At 46.0% G+C, this 24,643-nt stretch overlaps 2 protein-coding genes across 3 annotated transcripts; both read left to right on the top strand.

Annotated features, from left to right (window-relative positions):
* The first annotated feature begins 138 nt into the window (after positions 1 to 138).
* On the top strand, positions 139 to 5,838 carry TMEM127 (transmembrane protein 127). Its single transcript, XM_039366842.1, has 4 exons — positions 139 to 294; positions 2,199 to 2,608; positions 3,494 to 3,658; positions 4,105 to 5,838. Exons 2-4 carry the CDS (start codon positions 2,365 to 2,367, stop codon positions 4,410 to 4,412), a joined length of 717 nt encoding a protein of 238 aa, XP_039222776.1. The 5' UTR covers positions 139 to 294; positions 2,199 to 2,364; the 3' UTR covers positions 4,413 to 5,838.
* A 3,779-nt stretch (positions 5,839 to 9,617) lies between these two features.
* Positions 9,618 to 23,870, top strand: STARD7 (StAR related lipid transfer domain containing 7). Of its 2 annotated transcripts, XM_039366857.1 has the most exons (10): positions 9,618 to 10,023; positions 12,724 to 12,795; positions 13,604 to 14,063; positions 17,128 to 17,336; positions 17,447 to 17,496; positions 18,557 to 18,667; positions 18,785 to 18,867; positions 19,143 to 19,242; positions 20,162 to 20,246; positions 21,451 to 23,870. In XM_039366857.1, exons 3-10 carry the CDS (start codon positions 13,636 to 13,638, stop codon positions 21,651 to 21,653), a joined length of 1,269 nt encoding a protein of 422 aa, XP_039222791.1. In that variant the 5' UTR covers positions 9,618 to 10,023; positions 12,724 to 12,795; positions 13,604 to 13,635; the 3' UTR covers positions 21,654 to 23,870. The 2 variants fall into 2 exon arrangements, with proteins under 2 accessions (XP_039222791.1, XP_039222790.1); XM_039366856.1 differs by lacking the exon at positions 12,724 to 12,795.
* The last annotated feature ends 773 nt before the right edge of the window (positions 23,871 to 24,643 follow it).

The following is a 24,643-nucleotide window of genomic DNA, read 5'->3' as shown; positions in this document are numbered from 1 at the left end:
TGTGCGTGTGATTGTGCGTTTGGGTGTGTTGTGGTGGGGAATAGTACAGTAACGGCAGTTCGCTTTTGTGACGCGACCGAGGAGCGCGGGGGCAACGCGACGCCATGACGCCGTGACGTCACGCGGGCGCGACCCAACGCCGGGACGTCGCCTCTAGGGGGCGGAAGCGGAAGCGCGGCGGCGGCCGGGAAGTGGAGGGAGAGGTGGTTTTGTCAGGCTCGGCGGCCCCTCGGCGCGGTCGCGAGGGCAGCCCCACTGAGGCCTGCCGCGGCTCAGGCGTCGGGAGCGGCAGCGGTGAGGAGGGCGCGCGGGAGGGCGGCGCTACTCGGTCTGGCCCGGGGCGAGTCGGGGTCTGAGGGGCGTCCCGCTCCTCTCCACCCCCGACTGGGCTGCGTGTCGTGTGAGCCCGGACGGTCTCTTCACGTGACCGGCCTGGAATGGGACTCCTCGTTTGGGTTGTGGGGTTCTGGGATTCGTTGACCCGGATTTCGGGTTCCGCGCGTTGTGTGAACCCGGCCAACGGAGTTGGAATGCTAATGATGAGGATGAGGAAGATGGGTGAATGGGGAGGGGGCGGTTGAGAGTACTCTATGTGCAGCCAGCTGAGGCTCAAGAGTGTTATTTTTATTTGTAGAAGTTATCGGTTCAGGTGAGATAAGATAACAGTCACTTTTTTCTGTGAACACACTGGCACACATTAAAAAATGAAATTCTGATGCCTGCTTTCAAAGGAATATATATAATATAAACCCACATGTATAGGTACACACACACACATATACAGATGCACACTTGTATATACACATATAAATATTTATCACAAACTTCCTTGTTGCCCAAGTTGAGATGGTCCTTGGTCACCATATGACTCTGACATATGAATTCTTAAAACAAGTAAAAAAAGATAATAGTGAATAGTACTAGTTAAAATAAAATCTAGCAACATGGGGCAGGAAATACCAGGAAGCAAATAAAAAACCTTTGCTATCACTGCAAGGTCATAAATCACCCATCTTTTGTTGAAGGCAGTAAAAGTAACCTGTAACTTGAGAGTCACTCTGGTTTGGCCAACACCTAAATTGCAGCCAGAGAAAATGGAGAGAAAAATTACATGGTCAGAGAACGTTGGAAAAAGGAAATCGGAGTTTGGGAAAGACAAAGAAAGATTATTTTCTGGCCTCTCAAAGGCTCCACTATAGAGTTGTGCAGTTTGGATTTGAACAACTGCTTATCCAGGACCTTTTATCCTCTTCCTCTCCTCCTGTTTTCCCAGGCACAATTTTTTTTTTAGGGACTGGTGGTTAGCTTTTCATCTGGCCAGGTTCAAAGTGTGTGCCTGTGTGTTGCCTTGAGAAAAATTCCTTAAGGTGAGATGTAATACAGGAAGAAGAGAGCCACAATCTGTTCTCTTTCATTCCGTTGGAATAAAAGTCACAGGAAGACAGATTCTGGTTGAATGTTGGGAAAAACCTTACAGCAATACAGGCAATTCTTGACTTATATTCAAAATTGGGATCAGAATTTCCATTTCTAAGCAAGTTGTGCCAGATTTCATAACCTTTTTTTGCCACAACTGTTAAGCAAATCACTGCAATTGTTAAATGAATAACAATGGTAATGCTATTTAAGAGTGGTTAAGGAAAGGGTTGCTTCTTATCAGATTGCTTTGCTGAGAACAAAAGAGTGTGTGAATATATCCTGGCCTTGAGAGTAAGAGCTCCCATCATGTTTATATTCCTCAAATGGCGGTTAGCATCTTTAACATTGTTGTCAGTATGGTGGAGACATGTGTGGCCTTTGTCAAACTGTTTTTAGATGTTAGTGGTCTTGAAACGAAAGACAAAGGAATGTTTTGTGAAAATACTGTGCCAGACCCCAGTTGCTTTAAAGAAAATATCCTTGTGACTATTGGGCTTAATCCCTTTCTTCAGTCTGAGAATTATTGTTGTCCTTCACATTTTTGCTAACCGGATTCCAAGCTTCTTCACGTGCCTTTATTGGGAACCAATATTGTTGGTTTTTTTCTCTGCTTGATCTTGGCAAATGTCTGTAACATTTTCCAGCCCAACGATTAAACTCTGGTAGCTAGAAGCGAACTTAGACGCATCAACCCATACCCTGGCCAATTAGGAGCAAGACTTTCTTGTCCCATCTTGTATCTGCATGTCATCAGTTGTCTCTTTTTGCTTCCTCAACAGAGTCCAGAGATCACCCCTCTTCTGATGTCATGTCCTGTCTGCAGGCCTTGTGTTAATCTGCCGTCTCCTGGCTAGTATCCAGTAGCACTGGCAGTACTGACCTCTGAAAATCTCAAGTGTTTCAGTCGCATTGGGTTTATTTGACCGGACATCCGAAAGGAGATCCATGTATACCCCAAGTGGTTCAGTGTTGCCCAGCGGCCGAAGGCGAAGAGGGCAAGATGGCAGTGCCTTGCCAAAGCAACCCGAAAGGAGCCTGGCATCTGCCTTGCCCGGGGCCCTCTCGATAACGGCCCTGTGCACTGCCTTGGCAGAGCCTGCCTGGCTAAGGATTCATGGGGGCACCTGTTCTCGCCAGGAGCTGGGTGTTGCCGATGTGCTGGGATACATTGACCCGGATCTACTTAAAGGTGAGAAGGAAATGAAAAAGGGATTGGATTGGTGCTCTTAAAGATAACCATAGATTGGCCTGGCTGTCTGATCCTCTGCTGTTTATTTGGCCAGAGTCATGGTCACCTACAGTAGGTCAGTGTTTTTCAACCTCAGCAACTTAAAGATTGTGGAATTATGCATCCCGGCTGGGGAATTCTGGCGATTGAAGTCCATGCATCTTACAAGTTGCTAAAGCTGAGAAAGACTGACCTGGGTGGTAGACGTGCTGCAGGTTTAAACTAACTGCTTGCAAAGGGGAAAACCATTTCTTGTGAAGATCTGCGGGTGGAAAGGAAATTTCTGCTTCATCTTAAAGAGAACTTCACTGTCTTCTCCCTAATGTTAAATCTGTATTTTGTCTTGAGGTTCAGCAAGCAGATTTCTGAGGTTCTAAGCCAGGGGTAGGCAACCTTGGTTCTCTTATGACTCGTGGACTTCAACTCCCAGAATTCCTGAGCCAGCATGGCTCAGCTTGGAGACCTCTCCCTTTCCCTTCAGCGTGGCTGGCTCAGGAATTCTGGGAGTTCATTTTCATCCATTAAACACACTTTTTTTTTATAAACCACGCAGTTTGAGATATTTTCCTTCCACCCAAACTCAGCCTTCTGTAACTTTGACTCCTCGAGATACATGAATTTTTTAGAATCCTGAGTAAGAGCTTCACTGGGCAATTCTGAGAGACAAATTATCCATATCTGAAGAATATCCCAGTAGCAGAAGGCTTTGTCGGAATCAGAATATTCAGTAAATAATATTGCATTGGGCTATAGACATTTCTGAATTTGTGAAACAACGAAGCATTTCTGATCAGAAGTAATGCCACTAACGCAAACTACTCTTTGATTCTATCTTCCTCCTTCTAGACTACTGCATGAACCCCCAGACGGTGTTGTTACTTCGGGTGATTGCTGCTTTCTGCTTCTTGGGAATCATCTGTAGCCTTTCAGCTTTCCTTCTCGACGTCTTTGGGCCCAAACATCCTGCACTGAAGATTACTCGGCGTTACGCCTTTGCTCACATCCTTACAGGTAGCTGGGCAGCCTTGGCTTTGTATTCTGCTTTGTGTTCCTTTGGGGAGCTCCCGTGGGGCTCCCACAACCGTCCATTTCTCTTACTGGTCCATCAAATACTTACATCTTTCCCCATCTATGCTTTATCTAGACCCTTTTGTGTGTTCCTACAGTGTTAATTTTCCCCCTCGTGAGATTTTAGAGCTTATGCGCCATATTGCTTTACCGAGTCCCATCTGCATTGAAGGCACAATTAGTTGCTCTCTCTCGCTCTCTCTCCCTCCCTCCCTCTCTCTCCCTCCCTCCCTCTTTCTCTCTGTGTCTCCCTCCCTCCCTCTCCCTTTCTCTCCCTCTCCCTTTCTCTCTCTCTCTCTCTGTCTCTGTCTCTGTGTCAGCCTGAGAAAGAGTCATTGCCCGTGCCCTCCTTTCCCATGTTTCCATCTGTCTTTTCCTTCTGCCCACAGTGCTTCAGTGTGCCACCGTGATCGGGTTTTGCTACTGGGCTTCGGAGCTGATCCTCGCACAGCAGCAGCAGCACAAGAAGTACCATGGCTCGCAAGTCTACGTCACGTTTGCCGTAAGCTTTTACTTGGTGGCTGGAGCTGGCGGGGCGTCCATCCTGGCCACGGCCGCCAACCTGCTGCGCCACTACCCCACTGAAGAGGAGGAGCAGGCCTTGGAGCTCCTCTCCGAGATGGAGGAGAACGAACCTTACCCCGCCGAGTACGAAGGGATCAACCAGTTCCAGCCACCTCCGGCTTACACGCCGTAACGCTTCCCCAGACGATGGCTGGGGCAAGGGGGTTTCTTCCAGCCCGTCCCCAAAGTCAACCTGCACACAATTGCTTGGGAATACGTTCCTTTCTCTTCCTGGAACCTCCTGTTGTAGGTGTTTCTCCCCCTCCTTCCTCCCCCCCCCCGTGGATCTGCTCCCTTTTACCGTTTCCTGTCCAGGGAGAGGGCTGCAGAAGACCTGCTCCTGCAGTGGCCTCCGAAGCAGTCGTGTTCCGAAGCAATTGGGGGACAGTTGGGGTGGGGTTTGAACCTCAGGCATTCAGGGGCCACAACAAATGCCCGACGTTTTCTAGCTGCAAAGAGCTGCAGAGCTCAGGGGCTCCAGAGAGAGGTCTGGAGAGAGGAAAAGGAGGGTGCAAAAAGGAAGGCACGTAGACAGATTGAACGGGAAAGGGCTGGGGGTGGGGTGGGGGGAGGAGGAAAGGGTTCCACCATTTTTGGCATTGCGCTAGGACGTTTCGCAGTGGTGGGCGTGTGGGTAGCGGAGAATCCAGCCGTCCTGTACCGCCACCTGCAGAGCTCCTGTCTCTCCTTCGGGAGAAGAGCAGAAGGGGACTCTCAGATGTTCACCCCGGGGGCCAACAGGCTTGGCCTTCAGCACCCCGGAAGGTGGGACTCCTTCTCTATGCACTGGTTTGTGGAGAGGGGACACTTTTCGGCCGAACCTTGTGCTTCCTGAAAAGCAGGGTTACGTTTCCTTCCGCCGTGGTTTCATCCACTCCCCCATTCTGCCTCCTGCGACTCTGCAGAAGCCTTTTGCACTTTCTCTGCTCTTCTCGCAGCCTCCTCCTCTTTCCCTAGTGGGGTGGACGTTGCTACTACTGAGTTTTCCCTGGGTTAGAGTGGACTCCTCTGTCTCTGGCAAGGAACTCCGGGGCTGTCCTTCCATTTGGCATTCCTGCTGCACAATTGCCAGGCCTTCAGCCCCTCTCGCAAGGCAACATACTAGAACCACGTTCTTCCCCACCACCCATGTCCAGACTATATGCAAATACCGATTCCAGGCTTGATTTCCACTGTTACCTTTTCAATTCCGCCTTTGTATCTCAAACCTTCTCCATCGCCTCTGGCCCAATTCTTCTGACCCGCCAGTGTTTCACAGACAGAAGTCCTCCTGTTAGCTCCAGGTAGTATCTGAAAGAGCATCTCAGATTTTGCTTTCTGTACAAAGAGAATATAGTTAACCTTTTCCTTTTTCTCTGCATTGAGGTAAACCTGCTTCAAATAAGCCAGCAATGTTTTGTATTCACTAAAACATGCTTTTACTGACTGTGGGAGGCTAGCTTACACAAAATGGAGTGAGTGAGCAGCCTGTCCAGGAGTGTGCGCGCGCGTGTGTGTGTGTGTGTGTATTTTAAAAGAAAGTTGAGATTGTAAAACCAAGTAAAACCGGCTTGACTTGATGGAAGTGTGTTCCTGTTCAACTAGATGAAAGGATAATGCCGAGAAACCTGTCCGAGATGTCGGAGGGTGTTTATCATGATATGGATGCTGAAGCCGCCCTCGGGGGCTGATTTGGTCTTTCCAAGTTAGAGCGGACTTTAATCCGTCTCTTATCTGTGCCAGTTCATGCAGAGCACATGATAGTCTCTAGAGCAGTGGTTCTCATCCTTTTTAATGCCGCAACCCCCAACCGGTCGTAAGTCGAGGACTACTCAACTGGTGCAGCACCGTTTGCAGAATGGGACTTTTGGTGGGCTCAGCAGGGCAGAGACAGCCTGGACAATTCCTATTGGCTTTTGAAAGCCAATAGAATTAGACTCTATTCAAGAGAGTCTATTCTATTGGCTTTCAAAAGCCAATAGAATAAAAGGGAGTAAGGAAAAGGGGGAAAAAATGGTGGACTGCGTTGTTTGGCGACCCCCGTGAAATGGTCGTTTGATCCCAAATGGGGTCCTGACCCACAGGTTGAGAACCACTGCTCTAGAGCCTGAGCGTGTTAACATAACGACCAGTATAAATACAGGGTTGGAAATGGAGGGAAGAAGATCCTTTCCCTTTTCTATTAATTGCATGGGAGAAAAATTGGGACAGAATTTTTACTAGACTCTAAAGACTTCATCTTTTAAAAGCCGAGAAGGACAAAGTTGTGGAATGCAGAAAAAATATGACTTTTTTTTTTAAAAGGCAGTTCAGTTGGGTGCCCCAATCTCACTTTTTGTGCTTTCCATGTTTCCACAAAACAGCCAGTAGCGATGCCAGCAGGGCCTTTTGCTCCCTTCAGATGGCTTCCTGCTAATTTGGCTGTAAACGTTGTGTATACTTTTACTATTTCCAATTGGTCTCTTGTGTTTGAGACGTGGTGGCGCTGTGGTTAGAATGCAGTGTTGCAGGCTGCCAACTGCCAGTAGTTTGATCCTGACTGGCTCAAGGTTGACTCGGCCTTCCATTCTTCCGAGCACCCAAATTGTTGGGAGCAATACGCTGACTCTATCAATCGCTTAGAGAGGGCTGTAAAGCACTATGAGGCGGTATATAAGTCTAAGTGCTATTGCTACGTGCTGTTGCTATTTGGATCTTGAAAGGAGTAATGGGAAAATACTTGTTTCCTCTCTTCCCCTTTTCTGGCCCAAGGTCGGAAAGCAATAAAGGCAGCACCTCCGTGTGCCAAAGGGAGCTTGAGTCATCTTCAGAATAACTGGTGGCCCCAATCTGCCTTCTTTCAAATAGCGGGACTTGATAAAAAAAACCAATCCCCATACGATCATTTTAGACCTAGAGCATCGTTGATGAAGCACTGTTGATTAACTCCCATTGGTAAAACCTGGATTCCCTTTTTTCTACCAAAAATAAAACAATGGCGTAAATTGCCTCTTAGCAAATATTTGAAGTGCAGTTTGTAAAGGAATGATGACAGAATTGGAGAGGCTTGTGTGCCTGCCTCCGTCGGGAAGGGCAAACCCAATTTGTCTGTTGTCTCTTTGAAAGTTGGCCGACTGCTGGCAAAGCTCCTGTTCTGCATTTAACATTTTCTATTTTTTTAAATAATATCCACATTGCGGTGCATTTACTCTCGTCTGCCTCGAGTCTCTCTCGCTCTTAAAGCTGATGCACAATAAAGGATTAGAATACTCTTTTCTACAGAGGCTAGAGCCGAGTTTCAAGCTTCGGGGAAATGAAGTCTCCTCCTTCTTGCAAAATGCTTGGCCAAACCAAAGAATTTTACATCCTTGCCTGAAGGTGCTTTAGTTAAAAAAGAAAGCCCCTTCCAAAGTTAGGCAGTGATGCAAGAACACCAGTTATGCACATTGCCAAAAGTATTACTGTTACAACAGTGGGAGAGCTGTGGTACAATAGAAAACAAGCGTAGAATGGCTTGAATTGAACTGTAATCCCTAACAATGTAGATGCTTGTATGGATGGAGCCAACAATGTTTTCCTTGTTCTCCAGATTATCCAGTTCATTAGAAATCAGCTCAAGAATGTAATACATTTCAAGGGGAAGGTCACAGGAGGAGGCAGAGAGAAGAGGGTGACAACATCTCACATTTTAAAAATATTTGGCACTTTTTAAATTATCTCTCCCGACTCTCATTACAGTCTTTTTAAAAATGGAGTTGTACCCATGATGGGTCTTAGATAGTAGTGATCGCAGCCTGTTGTGCAACTCAAACCTGCATTCTTAATAGCAGCTACTTGAGATTATGGTTTCCAGAGAATCTGTTCTTAATATAGGTAATGTTACACCTCCACAAAGGTGTTTGAGGAATCTGTGGAAGAGAAATATTTCTGAAACAAGCTCATGTTTTAAAATAAAAGTTGCCACATATTTTATGGGATTCCTCAAAATCTTTTAAATGTTGAAGTAATGCAGATTATTCCTTGGGATGGGGGGGGGGAGGTGAAGCTGCCTTCAAGTTAGATTCAAGATTTTTTGGCAATCATGTGGAAGTAGTTGCTCTCTTTCAAGTGCAAAACCAGTGTCAGAAATTAGTTAAAATGTAGTTATAGCATAGAAAGTTCAGGTTTAGAACATGTGCTGCAGTTGTTTTTTCAGTGGCAAATTCAAATAATAGTTTAGATAGCTTGAGAGTGGCTTCAGAAAGAAAACGGAACATTTTAATGGAGAAATTGATATTGTTTTGGGGATATTCTCAGGAACGCTGGTCATTCTGGAGCAGCTGTCCTTTTTCTAAGGAGCTCAAAGAAATCTCTCAGTGGGACAATATTAAGTACCGGTATGTGTTCTGTTGGGATATTTGCATGAGGGAGAGGCCTTTGCTTTCTCTCCACGAGGTGGCAGTTCATAGCAAATCAAAAGGTCACCAGAGGGATCACAGGACTCCAGGACACTGCAGCCGTCATAAAGATGAGTCAGTTGCCAAGCATCTGAATATAAATCATGCAACCATGGGCATGCTGCAGTGGTCATAAGTGTAAAAAACGGTCATAAGTCACTTTTTTCAGTGCGGCTGTTACTTTGAATAGTGACTAAATGAACTTTCTAAGTTGTACTTTAAGTTCTTGGATGGGAAACCACCAAGAAATTACAGGTAGTCCTCGACTAACGACCACAATTGAGCCCAAAATTTCTGTTGCTAAGTGAGACATTTGTTAATTGAGTTTTGTCCCATTTTATGACCTTTCTTGCCACAGTTAAGTGAATCACTGCAGTTAAGTTAGAAACACGGTTAAGTGAATCTGGCTTTCCCATTGTCTTTGCTTGTCAGAAGGTTGCAAAAGAGGATCACATGACTCTGGGACACTGACCGTCATAAATGTGAGTCAGTTGTCAAGTGTTTGAATTTTGACATGACCATGGAGGTGCCATGTGAAAAACGGTCATAAGTCTCTTTTTTCAGTGCCATTGTAACTTTGAACAGCCCCTAAATGAGCTGCTGTAAGTCGAGGACTACTGGTATAGCACGGTCAGGAAGTGCTGGCTGGGGCATTCTGGGAGCTGAGGTTGAGAAATGCTGCATTGAACTACAGAGTTCCCCAACAGCATCCAGAGGCTGGGAGTTGTGCATCTCTGGAGGGTACCAGGCGCAGCAACGCGGGATTCCCAAATGGCAACTTCCGGGAAAGGAAGTTTCCCTTTTTATAAGACCCTACAGGGAGAATCCAAGCGCAGCCGGCGCCATCTTGGCTTGGACGGCATTGGACTCCATTTCCCATCGACCTTGCTCGCCGGAAGGCCCCGAAACAAGGCTGTGGCCTAGCAGCCTGACCCCGCCGGCAGCCTTTCACGCCGGCGCCATCCAGGCCAGCCCCGCCGGGGTCCTCCTGTCTCCAAGGCGCCCTTGAGTGGGTCACAAGGTGGAGCTCGGGCTCGGTGGGCGAGCGATCGGAGGGGAGTCGGCATGCCGGTCGCGAGGTCGCAGGAAAGGGAGGGAGACGGACGTCTCCTTCCTCCAATCGGAAGACGGGATGCCTAGGCGCCGGCCAATAGGCGCGGGGCGCGGCCTAGCGAGCGGAGCCAGCTTTCTGAGGGCTTCTCCGCCGCGAGAAGAAAGCAAGGAGACCGGGCGGGCAGGCGGGGAGCGCGCCGCACCGAGCCGGGCCGCCCCACCTTCGCCCCACAGCCCCCCGGGCTTCCGCTCGGGCCGCGCCACCGGCTGGAGGGCCGCGGGAACAGGCTTCGTCAGGTAAGCGCCGCGCGGAGCCGCCGACAAGGCTTCTTCACGCCCCCCCCCAGCCCCAGCGCTCACTTTCCCGAGCAGGCCTCTGGGAATTGTAGTCCCTGGTGCCGGGGGTCCCGGGGGGTGGCCACTTGGTGGGGGCGCCGCCGCCGTGAATGCTGGGAAAAGGCGCAAACCCTAAGGGGGGCGTGGGGGGGAGACTCCGGGCCACGAGGCCTGGAAAGGTACCGTGGCTGTAGCCTTGGCCGGCTTATTCCTGCAAGGGGGGTTGTGGGTCGAAGGGGGGAGGATGCAGCGGGAGGGATGCCCAGCAAAGCGGCCAGAAATTGGGGGGGGGGCTTTCTTGGGCATCTTCCTTGGAGGGAGACCTCTTGGAGGCTGGTTGTGCAAAGGGAATCTAGGACGGTATCCTGGATGGATGGGAATCCAGTGGAACAGGCTGGATCACCGAGGGATATGCATAAGGGGCCTTTGAAGGTCTTCTAGTCCAACCCCCAGCTCAGGCAGGAGACGCTATGCCATTCCAGACAAATGGCTGTCCAGTCTCTTCTTAAAACCTTCCAGTGTTGGAGCATTCGCTGCTTCTGGAGGCAGGTTGTTCCACTGGTTAATTGTTCTAACTGTCAGGGAGTTTCTCCTTAGTTCCGGGTTGCTTCTCTCCTTGATTAGTTTCCATCTGTTGCTTTTTGTCCTGCCTTCAGGCGCCTTGGAAAATAGCTTGCAGATCTTTTTGTTATTATATTTTTATCCTGCTTTTTTATATATAATTCACAATGGCAAACATATCTAACACCCCTGCTTTCTATTCTTCCCACAATGACAACTATGTGTGAGGTGGGCTGATAAAGTACAATTGGCCCAAAGTTACACGGCCAGTTTTCATGCCTAAGGAAGGCCTAAAATTCTCAGTCTTTTGCTTTCTAAGCCTGCACCTATACCATTAAACCAAACTAACTCTAGGTATTCTCAGAAGACCATAATGTAGAAACAAAAAGCAATGGAGGCTGCTTTACGATGATCACCCATGATGCATGGCAGATATTTAATGCATTTCAGTATCTTTTTCTATACTTGCCAATCTGATGGTTTTCTAGATTGCACGCGGCATTAAAGTTCTTTAACTTAAAAGTCATCTGACCGAATGTTATCTATGTATTTCTATAGCTTTCTGGTTGAGGCCATGTGCAAAGGAAAGAGAAAATATGTTTCAGCTTTCAGATGGATGTATTTCGGCTCAAATCTATGATTTGCTATCTTTTGATGTAAGCAGTTGTGCATATGCTAAAAATTAAAATGTTTCTCTGCAAACTACTAGGGATAATGCAGGTTATTTTGTACATATTTTGCAAATTTGTGAATAACTGCTGTTGAAAGTCATAGGTAATAGAAGCTCTGCACCATTTTGTAACTCTCCTTATCTTCCAAGAGCTTAATAGAAATCGGTCTTATCATCCATTCTGAAATTTGTCCTGGATGACTTTTAAATATACCTCACACCTCTGCTGTACAGGTTTGGGTTTGTTTTATTTTTTATTCTTGAACCTGAGATGGCTGATGGTGAGAATTGTCTTGTAGGATTTATTCTCTATGGAGCCACAAGATGGGTAACAGTGTAGGACAGTGTTTCTCAATCTTGGCAACTTTTAAGATATGCAGACTTCAACTCCCAGAATTCCCCAGCCAGCTGAACACTGGTGTACAGCTCATTCAGAACTGTTTTAATTCTGTAACTACCTCCTCAAGGTACAATAAAGATTATGAGCTAGCATAGATTAATTCTGTAGTTTGTAATGTTAAAGATGATGAGTCTCTCTACTTAATGTTTACTTTATTGTGCAACCATTAAAGGTTTCTTTTTCCTTTCCCATATTTTAATTATATCTAATTCTGAAATAGATTGTAGATATGTATGGATTCTTTTAAATTGGAATATTAGACTTTCACCATTTGCTAGATTTGAAGAGTTGCTGTCCTTCTAATCAAAGAAATGAAACCTTGGAGTTTAATTAGATTTTGCATCTTACACACCTCAGCATTCGGCAACCTCAAAAGCTTTGATCGGCAACCAAAACCTGTGAGATTTCCTACTCCCTTTCCCAAACTCACTTCTGACTACAAGTTAATCTCTAGGTAGAGTTGGCAAGCTAATGAGCATGTTCTTGATCAGCAGGAGTGCAGCTAACCATCGGGCTATTTCTCTCTTACTTGATACTGTTGAGAGTTGGAAGAATCTTTGGGTGAGGGTCTTCCTTGGCAGCTGCTGCAGAAATCTCTACTGCAAAAGAAGACTCTTGCACGGTTCCCCCTTTTGGTTGAGCTACTGTACAGAGATATGCTCCAAGCATTCCTGCACTGGGGTCATTTCTAGGTTGTTAAGAAGCAAGTTGATCCTGTTGCTAATACTGATTACTGTATCTGCTTTTGAGGCCTGTAATAGGATGCTGAGAATAGCGCTAGAGGAAGCATGCTTCTTACTTTTGACTCTTGCTTCTCCAAGAGGGAAGGTTTCCATGCTGGAAATGTTGAATAGTGATACAAGGGGTTCTTCTTTTTGAAGAAAAAGAGATGTAGCTGACTTTCCTCTCTCTTATCCTCATGAATGATTCCACTGCATTGCGGAAAATCTCTCTCTTCGGGAATACTTGTTTGTTTGAATGCGAGACATTTAAATTCCATAAAGTCTTGCTTTTTTTTTTCTGCTTCCAGCATCCCTCTTCACCTGTGCATTTTATAGTGATTTCATGGAGTTGTTTCATGCTATGCATTGGATCTTTAGTGGTATGTTTGCTTTTGGTTTATATTATATCATACGATGCTCATGTATTTGTAAACCACCATTTATAGTGGGATGTATGAATCCAGGTATTTTATCTCTGCACTTAAGAAATGTAGGGTATTAATTTAATTCTATTTTATACTTTGACTTTTGGATTAGATTGGGGGTAAAAACCAAATCCAAGTAATATATGGCCTGTCAACCTTTCTTACACAAATCTATTACTGATATGTCTGCCAGTCTTTTTAGGTATTTAGTTCTATTCTGTGGAAGAGACTGAAATAAATTGTTTTAGAATAAATAACACTAAAGCAGGGGTGTCAATCTGCCGGCCGGCGGGACGGTTTCATCATACCAAAGCTGCACCTGCCCCATTGCCAGCAATGCAAAAAGAGTCACAACATGTCACGTGATGTGGCGTTTGACACCCGTACACTAAAGCAATAGCAACATGAAATGAACAAATAACAAGAAGGCAACAGCATAGCAGAATTATTCTTTAACTGTGCTTTGGCATATTTATTAAAGCAGCCTAGAAAGATATCTTTTCATTTAAAAAACAGAAAAAATAGGCTGACCAAAACAAAGGTGTTTTTATTCTGAGTTTCTGCAACATATGTTTTGGTCTATAAACATCTGCTAGATTGCTAAAATGTATTGTTGAAGGATCTGCCTTATCCACGTGGTTCTCCTCAGAAATACAAAAGCTACCCTTAACTGTGATGCTGTCAAGAGAGGAGAATTCTAAATACCAAAAACTGGTGGCCTTTTCTGTGACTAATGTTCTGTTGTGGTTGTCTTTTTGCCCAGGGCATTGACTGGTCAGTGAGGCGTTGGCAGGAATGTTCCATCCACTTCAATGGAGGCCCCCCTCCAGCTTTTATTCTCTGTACGCTAACTCCGCCCGCTTCATCAGCTACGAAGGGAAACCCCCCGGGTGCCTGTGGTGGAATGAGACGTTCCTGAAGAGCAAGTACCGGTGGCTGCTGACATGGCTCCGGAAAGGCTCAGAGCAAGACCCGCAGCAGAAGAGCCTGCTGTCCCTGCTGGCCAGTCAGTGCAGCTATGTGACCAGCCAGAGAATCAGGCGTGCTCAGCAGATTGCGCAGCTGTACAGTAACATTTACTCCGAGCGGGCGCGCAAGAGTCTCTTTTCTTCCTTGTGGCGCCGGTTCCAGGGTCATCATGCCAACGCCTGCAAGCTGATGGCAGCCCTCACCGGAGTGTTCCTGTGGGAAGAGGAAAGGATCAAAGAAGAAGAGCTGAAGAGGTAGGTCTTCTCCGCTTGCTTCTAAAGCTCAGGGGCTGTTGCAGGGGGACGGGGCCCCCCTCTGCGTTGGTAGGCCAGGGGCTGGCCCGTGCCAGGCCAGCCCTGCAGCCCCTGGGCGGCAGCGGGAAGGGTGCCAAGGTGGTGGTGGCCAGGCCGACCAAAGCGGCAGGTGGAGCACCAGAGGCTCGGGGAGAGAGGGTGCTGAAGCGGGGGGGCCAGCTTGCCACACCACGGCCAGATGCCCTCCCTTCCCCCAGGAATTGCTTTTCTTTCCTTACCTGACTCCCAGCCCCATGCCGTTTCTCCTTCACGATCCTCCGCCGCCACATGCAGGGAAAGAAAAGTTGGGGGGGGGGAAGGTCAATCAACGTTGCCGTTACTCGTGGCAGGACGCCACATGGCGCTTCACAATGTTGATGTTGCTCCTGCTGCAAGCAACGGCGTGGGACGCCTGGCTGCAGCAGTCCTGCCGGTAAAGTAAGCGGGTGCAGGGCGTGTGGGGCAGCTTCACCCCCCCCATTCCCACGCTCACCAAACCAGGGCTTTCTTTGGGGGGGGGCTTATATTAGGCCCACCCCTGAAAATCAAGCTGGGGCTTACTTTCTTGGGGGGAGTTACGTCCAGGGAAACACGGTAGTGCTCTGCAGTTTCCCTAATTCCTAGATACCTTGTTGACCATTGTGGGAGTTATTATCTGACAGGTGACTGTAGTCCCCAGTTAAAGCAAACGGCATTCAATTATTGTGTGTTTTCAAATAATTACCTAGATGAGATATGTCGGGATCTGTTTCTTACCACATAGCTGTCCTGAAGTGCGCTTGATTCCGTAGACGTGTGATCTGCTATCTAGGGTGTTTTGTATGATAAATTGCAGATCAGCTTTTCATGGGCCGCTGATAACAGCCGAAGTGCTAAATATCTGACAGATGCCAGACTCCCTAACTTTAGCAGACCGTATATACCTGTGCAGGATTTAAAAATCCGGAGGAGCCAATCACGCCACAGAGTGAATGCAGCGCTTGAAAGCTGCAGGAATCTCGTCTGCTAAAGCTGGGGCCAGTTACTGGGAATGTGTGAGTTCATTGTCAAACAGTTGGCTGCCAACAATGGCTCCCAGTATTCCTCTGGCTCTCTTTCTAGCTCTGAACAGCTTGGGACCAAAGAACCTGAAAAGGCTCATTTTCCTGCCAATGCTGCCTGGAGAAATACTGTGTCTTCCTGCGTTTGGAGTCTTTGCAAATTCCACATTGAACATGATATTTCCTAAGCCTTGGAATTAATTTCTTGAGGGGCTTGCTTAGCCCTCCTTTCCACCGGCCTTCTTTAAAAGACTTTCTGAAATTGTCTTTGTGCTGCTGAGCTTAGCAGACGACCATCCCTTTATGGGGAGGGCAGTGTGTATGTGTGTTAAGTTTAGAAGCTTTACAAAACTAAAGGTGATTCAGCCACCTTCTGTGGGAACATGGGGGTACTTAACGTTTCTCCTCTTTCTGGAAAGGATCCCTGTAGCTGAAACTATTGTCTTAAAGCAGCAAACCCCCCCCCCCCAAAAAAAACCTTTTGGGCACCAGGTCTCACAGCACAAACATCCTTTGGCCGTTTGCGTACTGCTGAGCTCAGGACTGAGTCTTGCACAAATATTGAATGCTTTGTGTAATCCAGGATACTCTTGCCCAAGTGCTGGCCTGGAATCCCCTGGACCCTAGAATGGGCTTTTGTGCTGATGAGTGTTGAACTATGATGAAAAAGATTTGGTACAGTTCTTCCCACTTTGCCTTGACCTTTTCTGCATGACGCTGGGCAAGTCCCCGACACTGGCCTCAGCCACTTCAATACGATTTTTTATTTATTTTTACACACACACACACACACACACACTGTGTGTGTGTGTGTGTATGTGTGTGTGTGTGTGTGTATATATGTGTGTGTGTGTGTATGTGTATATATATATATATATATATATATATATATATATATAGAGAGAGAGAGAGAGAGAGAGAGAGAGAGAGAGAGAGGTTTTCGCAGGTATTTGTATGTAGGTCTTTGGTTATTCGGGTTTTTTCCTGCATCAAATTGGAAGTGTCTTGGCGATGTTTCGATGAAGTCTCATTCGTCATCTTTAGGCTGGTGTTTTCGGCTTCGTGCTTCTAGGAGCACGAAGTGTGTGTATATATATATACACACACACATACTTTGTATATATATAAATAGAAAATAAAAAGAAGCAATAAAGCACATTGTAGACACACACAAACTGTCCTTTTTCTTGTTTGCCCCATGTCATTTGTGATTTACCAACCTAAATAATAGTGCATCTTGAATTTCTGCTGCCCAAATAGGAGTGCAAAATGCAGGCTGTAACTAGTTAGATTAGAAATAGAGGCACAGCCTGATCTGTGCCACCTCAAGTGCAAATAGGGCTGCTATTTGACGACTAAGGCAAAAGAATAAAAATAAAAGGCCCTGTTAGTGGCAACACTGAGCTTCTTAACTTGTTCTCCCAAAGTTAAGTAGGGTTAAGCCAGGTTAGTACTTGAATGGAAATCCACCAAGAAAATCCAGGGGTGGGAAATGGTTTTTAAAAAATGATGGGAAAAAAAGCTAAATGAGCTAAACCGTTTGGAGCTTTGAGGTGCCTCCTCTCCCCAGTTTCTGACCTCTCATACTGGTGCTGTTGCAGGAGGGAAAACCTTACATCTCTTCCTGCATTGTTAAGATTTGAAAAGGACATAATACCTGAGGACGTTTTGAAAGCCGTTGTAAGGATGGTGGCCTTGCTTGGCACAGCAGTAAACATGATATATATGTAGGAGAAGAACAGGCAGAGCCTGGGGGGGGGGGTTGCGGTCAATTTTGAGGGCTTTATGGAAGACCATAAGGGCAGGAGCTAACCTCACCTCAGGAGAGATGTTCCAGAGCTTGGTCCTGCCTGGTGGAACCCACAGCATGTTTCTTCTGCCAGATCTGATGGGACAGGTAGATGTAATAACCTAATAACGTTACACATAATGCAAGATGTAATAGAAGAGAGTAAGTAGGCACGTTTCAATGTTGTTCTCCCAAGGTCTGTGCAAGAAATGAAACACATGCAAGAAATCTCTAGATTCTTCCAGAGCAATGAGGAAGAAAACCAGAGGGAGGAGCTGGAGCAAAGCACCTACCAAGCTGTCTCATCTGATCCTGAAGAGGAGAATTGGGAAATGGTGGTTGAGAAGAAGCATTTCAAACTATGGAGGCGTCCGGTTGGCGGAGGTCATGTGTACCAGTATCGAGGTAGCCCCCTCCCCTTTTCATATTCAGTCTTCTCTTGGTACACCGATCGTGTGTGCGTCTGGCAAAAGTTGGGCTGGATGATTTGCTAACCTCTTCCAATTCTATTGTAGTTTTTGGAACGTACACAGATGTGACACCAAGACAGTTTTTCAACGTGCAGGTGAGTTCTCCCACACCTTCTTGCTTCTTCTTGGCAGCGGGATGTCTCCAGCTTAAATCTTTAATTCAGCCTAAATTCTGTTTCTCCTATTCTTATCGTAGGGGGAGTGTGAGGGGCCTCTCAAAAGCATGGCAAAATAGTGCAAATAAAATAAGGCAAAATTAGCATAAGATATTCTGCTAAATAGATTTCCCCAGTGCTGATTGTTACAATGCGTATTCAAAAATAGCTGGAAATCTAAAAATCAAGCTGAAATGTTTGACTGTATTTTGTGGCAAGCTCAACTACTTTGAAAAATAGTTTACGGCAGCTTGAAACAAGTCTTAAATGCTCCGTTTCCTTTACTTTCGATTATTTTTTTTCTGTTAAATACTGTACTACTAAACTTTATATACATATCTATCAGATGCACTGAGCTGGTTTTCTATAACTCACACTAAGATGCTTCATTGTTTTTATTGAAAAATAGCATTTAATTGGGATGTGTTTTCCCCTAATTTACCATTCCTTTAATGAAATGAGAGTCTTTTTTTTCACTTCTTTTCTTTTTAAAATAAATACTTTCTTAAGCTGCTTACCTTGGTAAAGCTGATAGTCCGATGACCAGCTATCAATAAACACACATGCTATTATAGGGAGCAGCCTTGGCCCACAACGCTTCTTTCTGGCTTTCCCAAATATCTCTTCTTGCGGTCTCTTTTTCGTTCTCCTACCTTATTTTTTATGCCCTCAGACATTCTGTTTTGCACCTGTTCTGCATCTTCTGCAGAACGGGATCTGGATTTAAAAGAGCACACTCAGTTTTTTTCTCTACTCTTCCCTGAATTCTCATATGCTTACCCTTTTGAGGGAAAAGAGAGACTGACAAGTTAACCTCCCAAGACTCCAAAAATGAGCACGAAGGATTTATTGCCTTCTCGGGTGAGAGAAAAACTTTTTGGAAACAAATCAGGAATCCTCAAGATTTTCAACGTTGGCTTTGCAGTCCGTTTTTAGATTGCATTAGCAAACTGAAAGTTTAGGGGAGCTGACTGAGAATGTGTGACTTCTTCTCTTCTAGCTGGACACAGAATATCGGAAGAAATGGGACTCGCTAGTTATCAAACTGGAAGTGATTGAGAGAGACCGGGACACGGGCTCAGAGGTGGTGCACTGGGTCACTCACTTTCCTGTAAGGCCTCCTTCCTTTGCTCCCCCCCCCCCACTTCTGCTTACCAGGTGCATAGTCACCAGCCATCCAGTCTAACGACTCTGCTCTTTCTTCTTTCTCTGCCCCATCCCTTTCCAGTACCCAATGTATTCACGGGATTATGTTTACGTTCGACGGTACGATGTGGACCGAGAGAACAATCTGATGGTGCTGGTGTCACGGTAAGTTAAGATCTCCAAGATCGCTTTCAACCCTGTTATTCTATATTCTTGTTCTTACACCCTAGTGAAGTAGAGAGGCATCTGCTTGAACCACTTCAAACCTTATCACCTGGACTTAAAAAATGCTTCAGCCCCTTTTACCTAGGCAGCCATTCTCACATATCTTTGTCAAAATAATCTTTACTCTTTGCAGTTGCACAGTGTTTGCAGTCCTAGAATTGAACTGATGGTTTATTGATTATGAAAGTGTATGTCCTCTTTCTTATTTTGGTCAGAGCCGTTGAACATCCAAATGTCCCAGAAGATCCTGAATTTGTCCGTGTCAGAACCTATGAGTCACAGATGGTTATCCATCCTCACAAATCATTTGATGAGGTGAGTTCCTTTTTTAAAAAAAATAAGGAATCCTAAATTTAAAAGAGGTTTTCTTTACATGGAGCAGGAATATGTAAGAAGCTGAAGCAACAATTGTTAATGTGTGTTTGACTCCTATTTTTGTCTTAATATACACATTTTACTTTAGGCCTCAGTGTTTGACATGCATTATATATCATCTCTATAATCCTTGCCAGGCTTTATAAATTGACTATTGGGTCAGCAATAACAGCGATGGCCATTATACAAAATGGGTGGCGTCAGGATTTTCTAAGCAGATAACCTTTGTATTTTTAGGCTTTCTTTAGTTGTAAAAATTACATGAAACTTGTTTGAGAATGTGTTCTCCCTTTTGCTGCATATTTTCCACTTCAGAATGATTGAAAGTGGTTAGAAAGGGAGGTTTGCAAACGTAGCTTCCTATAAAAGTCTGTGCTGCAATTGTGAGCATGTTGAACCCACAAAAAACCTCCACCCTGCAGCAGCCTTAGGAGGAGGAGCTGTCTGGAGGGCACGTGAGCGATCTCCTGTCCTCTCCTTACACCGAGGGGTTCCAAGGAACTGCTTTAATCATCATTTCTTTGGTTTTGGCTGAGCCCGTTGGCCCTATAGAAGCCCCCCATCCCCCAGAAATCCTCTGTACTAAATAAAGGGAACAAAAAAATGCTTTGACTATTAAGAAAGTTGCTGCCAGATACTTCTGAAGCTTTTATTGCTTGCGAATGACTTACGGCAAGAGAGATTTTTCATGATTCTTTCCTTGTTATTATCATAGCAACTTTGATTTTATAATTTATTTTTCACGAATTTGTTCTATGTAGCAAAGGGTTAAATTGAGTAAGTTAACTGACCATGCAGATAGGTATGGATCCCCTCGTTCAGAGGAGCAGCAGTTAGTCGATATTGTTTCTCGTTTCAGAATGGCTTTGATTACCTGCTAACATACAGTGACAACCCACAAACGGTGTTCCCTCGGTACTGTGTCAGCTGGATGGTTTCCAGTGGTGAGTTTGGGGATTGTGATTCTTCAGTTTAGAGGACAGGCTACAAAGTGGTAGAATGAGTTGGTGGTGGGGGCCTAAAACCTCAGGCGATCTCAGATTTCAGAACTGGGTGATCTAAAAACCATCAGTTTCAATGGGGGAAGCCAGATTCACTTAACAACCACATGATTTGCTTAACGACTGCAGTGATTTGTTTCACAACTGGCAAAAGAAGTAGTAAAATAGAGCACAACTCACTTAACTGTCTTGCTTAGCAATGGAAATTTTGGGCTCAGTTGTTATGAGTTGAGGACTACGCGTACACTGCTTCTCCCTAGCACAGGGGTAGGCAACCTTGGCTCTTTTATGACTCGTGGACTTCAAGCTGGCTCAGGAATTCTGGGAGTTGAAGTCCACGAGTCATAAAAGAGCCAAGGTTGCCTACCTCTGCCCTAGCAGAACAAGTCCCTAGATTTCTGGTGGGGCTCCTGTTCAGACATCTAGAAGGTTTTGCTCCTGAGTGCAACTTGGGGCTTTGGTCTGCCAGAGCAGCCGTGTTCTGGGAGGAGTGGAAATCCTGCATTTCTTTTTTTTTTTTTTTAATTGAAAAGTTTTATAAAAGTTACAATATACACCCCAAAGCCCACCCACCCTAAACCCCCCCTCTCCCCCACTTCCCAGAGCTGAGTACAGGGTTACAAATATAATAATCATACTCTAACTAACATTAACCAACTATATAAATAACCAAATCCATAATGCGCTTTAACTCCCCTTTAACATAAATATAAACAAATTAAAAGTAAACATAATAATATAAACAAGTTAATATCCTAATTATTAAACAATACAATATCCAAATTGTTAAACAATACTACTAATAATAAAACTAATAAAAATTTTACTATAAATAAACTATTAATAATAATAATACTCCAAAATTTACTCATAAACTAGATGAGATCCTGCATTTCTGAGTGGCCCTGGTAGCAACTGGTGCCAGTGGGATTGCTCTTCAAGCTGAATCTGAAGACAAGGTTGTCTTAAGGCACGGGTGAGGTCCTAAGCAGCCTGCCGGGATCGCCACTAATGTTGAATGCTTAGTGCTTTTGAGAGTGGATCAGTTCCACCGACTGTGTGTAGGTGCTGGATTCTTGTCATTCAGCTGGCATGCTTTCCTCTCCACCCACCCACCCACCCATCCCCCTCCTTGTCCCCCTCACAGGCATGCCTGAGTTCTTGGAGAAACTGCACTCGGCAGCCTTGAAGGCGAGGAACATGGAGATTGCTGTGAAAGACTATATCGCCACTTCCAAATCCTGGGACAGTGGGGGCGAGAACAGCAACGGGGAAGGGAAGACCAGCGTGCCCAGCCAAGACCATAAGAATGAAGGAGCCCACAGCCCTATTCAGATAGACTATGCTTAAAGGAGAGGGCTCGGCTTGCAACGTTGCCAGCCCACGCCTCTTACTCCAGGCTGTGAAAGAAGACCAAGGAGAAGGATGTCTTTGGCATCTCAGTCACCTCGGCCTGCGTCTGTCCTCCTCTTCCTCCCCGTCCTCTGCCACGTCTCCTCCCTGAAAGAAAGAAACACCGTCAGCCCTGGGAAGCCAGGCTCGGCCATCTTGAAAAACAGTTTTGTGCGGCCACTTCTGCGTAGTGATCTTATTTGCTCTAGCCCTGGGGTGGGCGGGGGGTGTTTGCTGGAGTAAAGCATTACGTTCTTGGGGGGGGGGACTCATTCCTTCCTCCCTGAATACTTGAGGCTCCCTGCAAGCCATTTGGGACAATGCTCAGCAGAGTTCCAGGTTCTGGCCTCTTCCCTTTTTTTGTAGAGATTAATCGCCTCGCAGCAGCTGCAGCCTGGTGTGAGACCAGCCAACCGTTTACAGCCCCAGCGCTGGTTCCTGCAATCTCATGAGACTCCAAGGCTTCTTTCTGGCTTCCTGTGGATGTGTCTCCGTTAACCCTGTGCTCTGCTTACAGAGGAGCTGCTTTGCTGACAAAGTGCCTTTCCTTTTTCCCGAGGCACAACTGAAGGCCACCTCTTGGGCCACTGGAAGCGGGCAGCGGCCCTGTTGAGAGCCCCTTGGCATTAACGTCCAGGCTATTGCCCGTTGTTACGTCTCTGTCCACCGAGTGAAGGAAGGCCACGTTTTTGTCTCTCCCTCCTCCCCTTTTAGAACTGACCACCTTGGCTTATTTCCTCCACTTCCAAGTGGAGGGAAATGGGATTATTTCTCAATCTGGCGACATCAACAATAGTACGCTCTCAACCGTCCAAGGACGTCATCTCTGAATTGGGGCATAAGAGTTTAAAGCAAAAGGAGGACCTGTCTGCACTCGTCTTCGTCCATGTTGGCCCAAGGCGTCCATTTGTCATATTGGAGCTGGAGAGTCCTGCTTGGTGATAGGCTAGCTAGCCAGCTTCCTGGGTGGCCAGTGTAAGGAAGAGGAAGTGAGGGTACAATTTTTCCCTTTTCATACGAGCGCCAGAATGCACAGCGTAAGAATACATGTCGTAGGTGAGAACTCCCCAAATGCCTTTGCCTCTTTGGTGTAAGGTGGTGGTGGAGGGAACAGCCTGTAACAGCTGCTTCACTTGGAGCAAGGAAGATGATTAACCCTGATGCATGTTTCTTTCCAAAGTGGTTTGGAAAGCTTGGCACCCTGTGGCCATGTTGACAAGAGATGGTGGGAAGCAAAGCAGGGAAAACCTATTTTCCAGCTTGTTTCGAGTTGATTTTCTTCCATAAGCTCAAATGTACTAATTCAAGGGTCTCCAACACTAGGCCACTTTAATATTTGTAGACTTCCAACTCCCAGAATTCCCCAGTCAGCGGATTCTGGGAGTGAAGTCCACATGTGGCCAAGTGTTGGAGATCCCTCTACTAATGGACTGAATTTCAATCAAACTTCCCAAGGGTGCCTTGTGATTGGCCAGCGTGCCACATGGGGCCTCTCACACACCTTGCTCTCTGGCTGCTAGGCTCACGAGCGTGTCCTGTGTAAAGCACAGAACACACACTTAACATCCATTGTCCAAGCCCAGGCATGCTTGTGTGGTGTTTCCCACGAGTGGAGTTTTCCCAAAATGGGTCACTGGCAGCTGCATGATGCTGAGGCAGCAAGAGGCTTCATCTCATTTCCCCCATATGTATATATATGGTTCCTCAGAATCATTTCTGTGCCAACGGGGGGGGAATGGTAGCCTCCCATTCTCTTCTGCTTTGTGCATTTCTGGTTGTGATCTTTTTTTTAAAAAAATAATCTATGAGTTGCAGGAAACGGGAAGCAGAGGCCGGTGTTTCTCAACCTGGGCAACTTTTAAGATTTGGGGACTTCAACTCCCACAGTTCCCTAACTAGCACCCTGGCTGGGGAATTCTGGGAGTTGGAAGTCCCCTTATCTTAAAATTGCTAAGGTTGGAAAACATTCTGATACAGGCTGTCTAACAAGAGCTGCTCATCAGGGATGGCAGGACTTTGGTGCGGGAGTAGCGGTCAGGAAATATTGTAAGTGCACGGCGATTGTCCTCGTCCAGGGACCGTCTTAATATAAGGACTGAGTGATTTATGTTTTTATTTCAACTAATGTTTTTATGAGAACCAAACATCAATAAATGTAACTCATTGGTGCTCTCATCTAACCAGACTGCCTTGGGGAGGGGGGGAGAAAACGTCTCCCATTGCTAAAAGCTTCCTTTTCGTTTTGAACATCTGGACAAGTTTGGCCTCCCTCATTTGCATCCAAAATGGAAAGAATTTTTAGCTAATACGGGGCTTAGAGTAGGAACGGACAAAATACACAAAGCAGCATTATATTTCTAGCTGTATGTCAGAACTAGAATAGGATTTCCTGAGCCACTGAGTGCTGATATCTCTCCACTCCTCATAAATTCTGGGCATTAACAGCATTTTTTCTTACAATTATATGGCATTGTCTTTGGATAATACAAAATCTTCATGATAACCCTTACTCTATATTAGGCCAGATTGCAGATACATCATTTACAATTTCACATGGAACTTTTAAAAAGAGACTGGACAGCCATTTGTCTGAAATGGCATAGGTCTCTTGCTTGAGCAAGGGGTTGGACTAGAAGACCTCCAAGGTCCCTTCCAACTCTGTTCTGTTTACTTCACTAGAAGTCTTACAGAAATCAATCTCCTTAAACCAGTGGTTCTCAACCTTTTTAATGCTGCGACCCCCCAACCGGTTGTAAGTCGAGGACTACTCAACCGGTCGTAAGTCAAGGACTACTCAACTGGTGCAGCACCGTTTGCAGAATGGGACTTTTGGCGGGCTCAGCAGGGCAGAGACAGCTGGACAATTCCTATTGGCTTTCAAAAGCCAATAGAATAAAAGGGAGTAGCACAGCTAAGGAAAAGGGGGGGGAAAATGGCGGACTGCGTTG

The sequence above is a fragment of the Crotalus tigris genome, unplaced genomic scaffold, assembly GCF_016545835.1.
Source record: "Crotalus tigris isolate CLP2741 ecotype Arizona unplaced genomic scaffold, ASM1654583v1 scf7180000020455.750797, whole genome shotgun sequence".
Classification (NCBI taxonomy): Eukaryota; Metazoa; Chordata; class Lepidosauria; order Squamata; family Viperidae; genus Crotalus; species Crotalus tigris.
Note: the sequence above shows the minus strand (reverse complement) of the source record. Positions and strands in the feature narration are given on the sequence as shown.

What these genes read in the sequence shown, in the direction of transcription:
- STARD7 (XM_039366856.1), top strand. Translation starts at nt 13,636, where the DNA reads ATGTTCCATCCACTTCAATGGAGGCCCCCCTCCAGCTTTTATTCTCTG. An exon ending in AAAGAAGAAGAGCTGAAGAG is followed by an intron (nt 14,064 to 17,127) that starts GTAGGTCTTCTC and finishes TGTTCTCCCAAG; the next exon opens with GTCTGTGCAAGAAATGAAAC. An exon ending in TCATGTGTACCAGTATCGAG is followed by an intron (nt 17,337 to 17,446) that starts GTAGCCCCCTCC and finishes ATTCTATTGTAG; the next exon opens with TTTTTGGAACGTACACAGAT.
- TMEM127 (XM_039366842.1), top strand. Translation starts at nt 2,365, where the DNA reads ATGTATACCCCAAGTGGTTCAGTGTTGCCCAGCGGCCGAAGGCGAAGA. An exon ending in TGACCCGGATCTACTTAAAG is followed by an intron (nt 2,609 to 3,493) that starts GTGAGAAGGAAA and finishes TCCTCCTTCTAG; the next exon opens with ACTACTGCATGAACCCCCAG. An exon ending in CTTTGCTCACATCCTTACAG is followed by an intron (nt 3,659 to 4,104) that starts GTAGCTGGGCAG and finishes TTCTGCCCACAG; the next exon opens with TGCTTCAGTGTGCCACCGTG.